Here is a 10,102-nt window from a genome sequence, read left to right as displayed (position 1 = left end):
AACGAGCGACGGCTAAAACCTTCTGAAGGTCACTCAGGAGGGTGACCTTGACAATATATGTCAAGGTCAAGGTCATCGGGGCTGCATCCCCTAAACGTCACTTTTACCCCCCTTGATACCATACAACTTTTACTTCAAACATTTCTTCCTATCTCCAAAACTGTGGGAGTTATTCGGGTGACCGGTCTTAAGTGATTCACCTTTGTATATAATCATATATATATCTATATATAATTATATGAGGGCAATTTTTCTCACTTCTTCAAATTTCCCTTTTTTCTAAAAAAAAAAAAAAAATGCGAAAATTATATTTCTAATTATTTTTCAATTATTCTTCTTATTATTTTTCTTGTACATACAGATAGAGTTATATAAGACAAAAAGAATAAATATAAACATATTTTATATATAAATTGTGATTGCTATGTGATTGTGCAGTTGAAATACCGTATAGCACGGATGACGGATGAGGAAATCGCATGAGTGGAAGCGACCGCGATGGAAGCAAATGCGGTTCATCGCGCCTTATTTGTCGTTCGTTGTTCAAAAGGAAGCCGCATTCGATTTATTATTCATCGATGCTCGCTACCTCGTCTTTTTGCAGGTTAAAGAAGACATGGCGATATTGGCGAAGCATCACGGCGTCGGTAGCTTCAAGATGTTCATGGCTTATCGCGACATGTTTATGCTCAGAGACCCGGAGCTGATCGAGGCTTTCAAGGCGTGCAAAGAGATCGGCGCCGTAGCTATGGTACATGCGGAGAACGGTGACCTTATCGCGGAAGTACGTAGAGATGATGATACCAATATGTATGATTGTTTAGGATCAATTTCACAATTTTGTCTTTATTAGTCAAGAAATTAAATTTTGTTTAAATTTTGTCTTTATAATTCTGATTACTGATTTCCGCTTCCGCTTCCACTTTCCACAGCCTACGAGAGCCTGCTTCAAGATTATCAGATTCTATTGGTTTGATAAACAGCAGTAATTAGATTTATCGTGATTTAACTGATATTAAATGAAAGCTTTTTCTTTTTATAATTGCTATAGAAAGATTGTAGTTTATAATTAGTTTCTTGTGAAAAAGACAGAATAGAAAATAATTATTTAGAATTTTGTTGTGTGTGTGTCATAGCATTTGTGAATAAAACTTAAAACTGAAGAACTAAGAATAAAAATTATAAAACTTAATATTTTTACAATATCTTTTTTACGTATTTTTTTTTGTTTTCTGAATTTTAATTCTATTGTATTGCCTAAAGGCCTAAATTATATTTGTACTGGAAAAGTTAAAAAAAATATTCAGAATAAGTTAAACTATACATATATAAAAATAAATAAAAATATATAGTAACAATAAAATATATAATAAATATATAGTAACAATAAAATATATAATAAATAAATTTTTGCTTATGACAATACAAAACATAAAAATAACTTTCTATATTATAATTTCAAAATTATTCTACAATCATTGAATAATGGAACATGAAAAGAAAGTTGAGCAATAAAATTGATGTATGATTTGAAAGTTACGTTGGACAGCGGAGGATGAAGATATTCGCGTTATTTGTAATAGAATGTTAATATAAAATATAATATATAAGCATTTTTCTTATCGCCATAAACTTGTTACAGAATGCCAAGAAACTACTCGCCGCAGGTGTGACAGGTCCAGAGGGCCACGAAATGTCACGGCCTGAAGAAGTTGAGGCAGAGGCTGTTAATAGAGCGTGCGTTATCGCGAATCAGGTAAGCGGAATGCTAATCTGAATATTATCATTGTTGAGCATTAATATTTCTTTATCAATTTCGTATATAGTCGTACTTCGTTATCTATTTTTATATTATACTTTACTTTGTCCTAAGCATACATGCAAGTCTTTTATCCGTTTTCGATGTTCTGTCACGAATGCACTTGGCACGCTACCCGCCACGGTATTCAGTTCACGAACGATCATAAATCTCTAGATTAGAATCCAGGACAAAATAAAGCATAGCGCACTGCTTTGCTATGTGGCATATGCCCAATTCTCAGTGTGTATAAAATTTCATTCTCTGTCTTACCAACATCAAGGAATATCTGTGTCATGCGATAAAGTTTGACAACACATGTTATTTTCTAGAATTTTTTTTCTTCGAACTTCAGCTTTTTCTCTTCCTTTCTTACCTTGCTTTTTAATTTTTTTTTTTTTACTTAAGGAGACTAATGACACAAGCAGGCAAAAATGTATTCATTAGGCACCATCGTCTAACTTTCTCAGTAGTCGTACTAGTATCGAAATTTTGCTTAGGTCAATTGTCCGCTGTATGTAGTGCATGTGATGAGTCGTAGCGCTGCCGAACAAGTGGAAGCCGCGCGTAAACGCGGCGTTTGCGTCTTCGGCGAGACCTTGGCGGCAGCAATCGGCACGGACGGTACCAAGTATTCGCACAAGTGCTGGAGATTCGCCGCCGGCCACGTTATAAGTCCGCCACTTAGACCAGATACGGATACACCGCGAGTACTTGTGAACATGTTGATCAAGTGAGTCGAAACTAACTAAAGCCATGAATTCAGGATGACTTTGACATCGGGAGCAGGCTAGAACATAAATTTATTATGGATCTATTTGCGTATAAAGTCATTTTATAAGTACTTGATACGTAAACAAACAGATTTGAGGATTCACGATCATTAGCAATTCAGAAATACATAAATTACAAGCTAAAATGAATCCTTTGAAGACGGTAGGATGTATATATACGTTTCGAGATTTTTTTCAAAAGACGGCAAACATACATATATTTAAATTTGAATTTTTGGGGGCTCATATATTTAAGTTTAGTTTTAAACTTTCATCGATAGATGTCGCATTTTTCGCTCGTTTTCCTCCTAAATTTTGAAGGTTTTTAAAAATGGAGTTAATTTGGTGACTTCAAAGTTCAATCGATAAGAGAAATTATCAATGCAGCAAATTATCAAAGCATATGAAATTAATTGGAACCGGAGGAAGAACAAATGCAGGAAAAAAATCGAAGAGACTTATTGATAAACATTTCCCTTCTCTTGTGCAATCTAAGCCTGGTAAAAAAAGAAAAGACAAAAATGTATTGTTTGTAGCCAGTCAGTGAGAAAAGAAAAGATCAGAGTCAAGGTATGAACGTGTAGAGTATAATTTTGGTCCCTGTGTAACTAATTGCTTCAACTCATTTTAATGCTTTAACTCATTTTTAATGAAAAGTATATTTTTCAAAATTAGCCGTTTTCAAAGGGTTAAATGAAGTTAGTATAAATTGTTAGTTGTGACTGTTTAAATATACATCCCTCAGTTATCAGACATTCCTAAACGGTGAAACTTTTGCCAAATGGTTTCTTACTCGCAAGAATGTTGTCGGAAAATACTGTCATTCGAAATCGACGTAATTAGCACGTGTCAACCGGCCGTGCTTTCTATTTAAAAGTAGTAACGCACCGACCAGTTTTTTCCTAAACGACTAAGCAAATACCATGAGGGAAAATGTTGGATTCATAGAGAAAATCTCGAATAGAGAAACTAAATGTTCTTGTTCACGAATTTATCGTAAATTATATCTATTATATCGCTCGAATATATCTTCCAAAATAACGTGGATGCGCATATGCATTCGATGTAAAGTATCGATTATACTGACTCTTATCTCATTTCGCGCTCTCCCTCGCACTTTCTATTTAGCCGATTAGCGAAAATAGGTTGCAATTGCGGCAATAGCAATTTAAGTTTATACGTTATCCTGCTAGAAGCTTGCGTGACATACGTACAAACTGCATAAAGTGCAATTATGTCTTTGTCCATTATTGCGTACACTGAAATTTATTTTGCGGTTTTGCACGAGACAAAAATCTACTTGCATGCATATTGAAAGTAAATATTATTACTTTTGTTTTCTCCTTGTTCTTTTATTTTTATGCATTAAATACGTCTGTATTATACGTAGTAGCACAATTCACTCTCATAGTTATTTTTAACGGTATTTTTAATGTTACGCGTTAGATGTTTGGAAATGATTCTATAAAGTTAATGTAGAAAAGAAGTGTTAATATAAAATTTGAAAAATTGTTATAGATAAATCGAGCACGGCTGAAAGATTTTTTTACTTGAACTTGATGTATAATTACATATTAATCCATTAATTTTTATTGCTATTCTTTTCTTTCATTAAAAATTTATATTTAACAAATAAAATTTAATAGTAGAAATTCAATTTATTTTTATCATCAATGATATTGAAGATACGAAAATATTCAGGTTTTTTAAATATACACAAAAATAAGATACACGTGCGCATGTCTGGGTGTATATGTGTCTACTTAAGAACATAATTCTATACATATATGTATATTCGAGACAATTTAATTAAATTCCCCGGACTAGTAGGAGCTAAACGTGCGGATGGTAATGCGTGAGTTCCAAGAAAAATTAATTTTTCTTGATGCGATATCAAGTGATTAAATAAATCTCATTTCGAGATATATTTTTAATACCCCCCTCTCCTCCCAAAATGAAAAAAATCAATTTTCCTTGAAGTACGCACTTTTTGATTCGCATCTGGCTCTTACTAATCCGGGGAATTGAAATTATATTTTGCATGAAAGCCGTATTACATGTTTTATTTACATTCTAGACACTCGTGTTACATTAAAATTTTTTAAATAGAAATATTTTCTTAAGAACATGGGTCATAATAATAATATACTACAATATAATATAATAAAATATAATATAATAATAATATAATAACAATAAAATAAAAATTGTCACAAATATTTATAATTTCATATAGAATATATTAAACTTTTAGCTATAAATTTTGATGTAAAACACTTTCAGCTGTGATGCGTTTTATCTAAGTATACAGAATAAAAAGAAAGAAAGAGAGCACAGATTAGTTTAGTGAGAGGATAAAATATCGCGTTTAGGTAAATAGTCCGCTGTATGTAACGGCGATCTCGAGCAAGTCGGCCGCCGACATCTTGTCGGCGAAACGGTCAGAGGGTATCGTCGTTTTTGGAGAAACCCTGGCAAGCACCGTCGGTATCGATGGTAGCGAGCAATATGGTAAAGATATGGAAAAAGCGAGGCGTCTCATTACTAACCCGCCGTTGCGGCCCGATCCGACAACACCTGCTTATCTAATCGAGCATCTGGCCCAGTAAGTAAATTGTACAGAGAACATCTTTGTTTATATACATAACAAACGGACTAGTTTCCGCTTTACTATCATTTAATTGCATTATTTACATATTAACAGCTATATGAATATTTCGATATTCTTCATTGAAGAGAAATTTATTTCCAATTGATCAAAGATATATGAAAAAAAGATTATTTATTGATACATTATTTATTATTTTCTTTTCCATATATAGTCGCACATTATATTAACCAATTTATGTTGGGCCGAATTCTTAGGCTGTTTCTTCTCGATTTAACTTTGATGATGAACTCTTGGATCTGTGGTACTCAGGAGTATTTTTACCTTCGATTTACACAGAAATGGCCGAGTCTTTCTAATCGACTATTCTCCCTAACAAAAGTTTGTACAAAAGGATTTTGACATCATTAAGCAAAAAAAAAAGACCAATATATCTCTGATTACACAGACCTGCAAAATTGAAGTCATAAAAGTTTTTTTAAGTATATGTATGCTGGTTTTATAGGAATTTGGTATTCTAAATCTAAAAATGTATGTCACCTCAGATCTATTCCATCACGTATATTTTTTTCACAATTTGCTTTGACGTTTTTACGTTATAATATGTGACTGAAATTAGTAGTGAAAAATTACCACATGAAATCTATTTCGTGGCCAGTCTTGAATATATTTATTAAAAAAAAAAAAAACTATAAAAGGCATACTTTTAAAACCATAAAGAGGCATACTTGTTCCGATTGTGCAAAAGAATAGATGGGTGGAGTTCCGAATAGGTGAACCCTCCGAAAAAAATCGGAGGGTTCACCTATTCGGAACTTTATCCGAATAGATTGTAGATTTCTTTTAGAAGAGTCGATGAAAAGTCTCCATTCATCCGCTTTGTATACTCATTATCAGTGCCAAATTTCTGTGTTAAACTATCAATATAGTAAATTAAATCATCCTTCTGTGAAAAATAGAGAATAATTTCATTTTCTCTGCTTGTACGAGTATACAAATATATCAATGTTCCAGTTGCTAACAAATTTTTTCTTTTAATCTGATCTAAGAGTTCAGCAGAATCTTTGGGTAATCCTAAATCTCTCACTAAATCGTTTAGATCAGATTGAGTAAACGAGTGGAGGTTTTGATTTCCTATATCGTACTGAAATTCTTCATGATCAGTATCTGAACCAGGATTACTAGGCGGATCTTCCAGTATTTGGTAGAAGTATATGGTAGAAGCAGAACTGGAATTTCTAGGCCATAAGGAACAGGTCGAAAAGCTGATGGGAGATTTGGATAGAATATGGCTTTCTTATTTTTTTAGTCATAGCCTTTAACATCACAAGAGCAAAAATAGCAGCCGTCACAGTGATTTTTTGGCTCTCTCTATTGACATACCAAATCGGAATGCTTTCTTTTTGCCCTTAGACCACTTTCTTAGATCCTCTACGCAAATAAAATAAACTTTGTATGGCGCCTAGTTTGCCTTGGTCTATTGGTTTTACTCCAAAATAAGAATGATACACTTTTCTAATAAAAGATGTAACGTTCTTTAATGTTTCTTGATCACAAACTTCTCACAAATGTAACAAAAATTACTCAAAAGATCGAATTTGTGAAATTGTTTGTGGTAAGATTTTTTATTGTGCTTTTGAATTCGGCATTCAAAAATATATTAAAAACAGTTAAAATATTGAAGAAAGTTTTTTTTATCGCAGACCTGTGTCATCAGCGAGTGCAAATCGGAAACAAACATGTCAGGAGTTTATTTTATATATATATCTTTTGTAATTTATTTTTTCGAAAGTCTAATTTTTTTATATGAAACTTATTATTTTTATGATATATTTATGAAATAATTTATCTCTTAATAAAAATGGCCTACTGAAGTAGAAAATATGCAGTGTTTTTTAAAGAGTAAGGTAGTGTCAACTGCTTCCGACGAATTTTCTTTTAATGAGAAGAATATTATAATAGTTTTAAATTATCAATATAGTTTATTTTTTTAACAAAATGAAATGTGTTTGGAACATTAAAAATTATTTTTTATCATAAAAACGCATATCGTATTGTCCAAAAATAGCACAGTCTCTTGTCCTTGCAAATAAATAAATTTTTTTAACAGCTATAAAAATTTTTTTTTATAATTCTTAAGGTCTAAACTATAGATCCATAAAGGGATTTTTCTTCAAAAAGTTATAAATGTTTATATATCGGATATCAATTTTTACGAATTTTTTTTAAAATTGATAAAAATAAATTATTTAAAAATCTTTTTTTCTTAAATAAGTTATAGGATGTATTAGTAGAAACTGTAAAGGAGAAATGTCTAAATGTTTTCAAAATTTTTCTAATACTTTAAACTTAAGTATATTGAATTTGATGGCTACAGACCCAAGGATTCATTATTGCGATGCCCCAAATACGGTTTCATTATTAGGATTAATAATCGCGTTATTTTGCATACCTCACATGCACGTCCATTTTTGCAGCGATGAATTACAATAACAACTTGACACGAATGACATAAGCATAACTCGTAGTCTTGATATTAATAGCCGCGATGTGGGAAGTCACTTATATACTCGTACAATACAGAGCGTTAATGTTAATTAATACACAGATGGAGGAAAAACAGCTGATTTAAACAGCCCTCTTTTAGTTTTTAATCATTCAATGTAATTTTATTTTGTATTATTAATTTCAATTACTTTAGCCTACTCGATGTCAAGGTAATCGCTTAATACTTGGTTCTTCTTCTGAAATCATCCTCGTTCGATTTTCACAGATGTGCACTAATACGGTCATTTTTCAGAGATACTCTCCAAGTCATCGGCAGTGATAATTGCACGTTCAATTCCGAGCAGAAAGCTCTGGGTAAAAACGATTTCACGAAAATCCCTAACGGCGTGAACGGTGTCGAGGACAGGATGACCGTGCTCTGGGAGAAGGGCGTGCATGCCGGAATAATGCATCCCACGCGATTTGTTGCAGTCACTAGCACGAATGCCGCCAGGATCTTCAACTTGTATCCTCGAAAGGGAGTCGTAGCCGTCGGCTCGGACGCTGACATTGTCGTCTGGGACCCCAACAGGAAGCGCACCATTTCCGCTCAGACCCATGTCCAGGCCGTTGACTTCAACATCTTCGAGGCGAGTTTAATTAAGTCGTCCGCTTTTGGCGAGAAGTGATAACTGCGACTTGATATGCGATTTACTACTAATGCGTTGTAAATGAACGTTTACGATGTGAAATACGCGGCTTAAGTTTATGTTCTTAATGCTTCGCATAATTCTTTCAAGAAGAAAGTGTATTATAGAAAGTCACTCCGCTTCAATCGCAATTATAAAAATATCTTACACAAATGCAATTTAATTATTTAATTAATATTCAATTATTAATACAGGGTATGGAAGTAACTGCCGTACCTGAATATGTGATTGTCAATGGACGCGTATGCGTGGATGAGTGTGAGCTCAAAGCTGTTCACGGCTTCGGAAAATATATAAATACGGAGCCATTTGGCACTTATGTGTACGACATGATAAACGATAAGGAAAAGGTATAACATACAATATACTAGGTGTTAAAAAAGGGTCATATTATACTACAATATTACTTACTTTCAAAATATGTGATGACCTTTTTTTTTTAACATCCTGTATAATTTTCTAATTTTCTTTTTTCTTCCTTTTATGGCGCTATTTTTTATAGACGCGTTATTTTTAAATATTAATGTATTAAAGTAACTACATTATTGAACTAAATTTAAGAATTAATTGTTTGGAATAAAAATTAATGTGTCATTTAAAATTTATAATTGAAATTGAACATTGCAAATGAATTGCTATTGAAGAAACCACGTGGTGTCGCACGAACCGAAGCGGAGGCTAAGAGATACGCGGAGGAAGACGCCGCGATCGCGAAGGCTAAGGAAGAGGCGAGAGCGGCCGCTGCAACCGCAGCCGCAGCTGCAGCACGAGCTGATCATACCAACGGTTCACTTGACGTACCTGTGTACCTGTGTACCTTGCCGACCTCTGCCGTAATGACGCCATCTACGAAAGGTCCGAGACACGAAGGTCAGAGAAACATGCAAGATTCTACTTTCTCCATCAGCGGTGAGTTTTACGATCAATAATTTTAAACTTTCATACACACACACAGGACACATATATTTTCTGGTGACTTTATACTAATATAAATAAAGAAATACTAAATTTTGTTCGAGCTTGATATTATACATATATTAATCGCGGAAAATACATCACTTTTATCTCACTTGCTTATTTCTTTATATTATAGGAATATAAGTGAATTCTCTATTCTTGCAGAGGAAACTCTCGAAGAAGGACGAAGGGCATGCATTCGTGTGAATAATCCACCGGGTGGCCGCAGTGCGGGAGGCTTTTGGTAATTTATACAAAAAAAGAGAACATCAAGATTCGCTTTATATATAAAGGTCACTTAACGCGAGAAAGGAATATTTATCCTCTTTCTTCCTTCCTTCATCTATCATATACATACATATATACATATGCTTTATTCATTTCGAAGAGTACCAACCCGCGCTTTCAGGTTCGCTACTCACCAAATATTGTTCTAAATTCAGTCATTTTTTCACACTGTATTCCCATCGATCAAGGTCTGTTCCATCGAAGGAGGATGCAGAGGTTGCTGGCCAGTAGGTTGTATGTTCTCATATATTCATATTAATCGTTCCACACTCGCTTTATTATCATTTTAGCATCGCACTGTATCACTAGCATATCTGAATCATTGGTCTTGATACATTCTCCGATTTCTACATTCGAAATTTCATCTGTTTCGGTTCTTTGATAACGTTTATATCAATATAAGTTTTCTTTAAAATCACTTTCGTTATTTTCACTTGAAAATTTATTTATTGTTACATACATAAAGACGTATATATATATA

The 10,102-nt window shown here is 33.3% G+C and overlaps 1 protein-coding gene across 2 annotated transcripts in view; it reads left to right on the top strand.

The window, feature by feature from the left end:
• LOC115244296 (dihydropyrimidinase) overlaps nucleotides 1-10,102 on the top strand; it is a 31,352-nt gene extending 21,250 nt beyond the window's left edge. Inside the window, exons 4-10 of one of the 2 annotated variants that reach the window (XM_029821865.1) lie at nucleotides 605-784; nucleotides 1,643-1,756; nucleotides 4,944-5,176; nucleotides 7,980-8,316; nucleotides 8,571-8,726; nucleotides 9,021-9,285; nucleotides 9,499-10,102. In XM_029821865.1, coding sequence (XP_029677725.1) covers nucleotides 605-784; nucleotides 1,643-1,756; nucleotides 4,944-5,176; nucleotides 7,980-8,316; nucleotides 8,571-8,726; nucleotides 9,021-9,285; nucleotides 9,499-9,581 — 1,368 coding nt within the window. In that variant the 3' untranslated portion in view covers nucleotides 9,582-10,102. Of the gene's footprint in view, nucleotides 1-604; nucleotides 785-1,642; nucleotides 1,757-2,298; nucleotides 2,532-4,943; nucleotides 5,177-7,979; nucleotides 8,317-8,570; nucleotides 8,727-9,020; nucleotides 9,286-9,498 lie in introns of both variants that reach the window. The other variant, XM_029821856.1, reaches the window with a different exon arrangement.

Source organism: Formica exsecta, unplaced genomic scaffold (assembly GCF_003651465.1).
Source record: "Formica exsecta isolate Colony F162 unplaced genomic scaffold, ASM365146v1 scaffold121, whole genome shotgun sequence".
NCBI classification, from domain to species: Eukaryota; Metazoa; Arthropoda; class Insecta; order Hymenoptera; family Formicidae; genus Formica; species Formica exsecta.
Note: the sequence above shows the minus strand (reverse complement) of the source record. Positions and strands in the feature narration are given on the sequence as shown.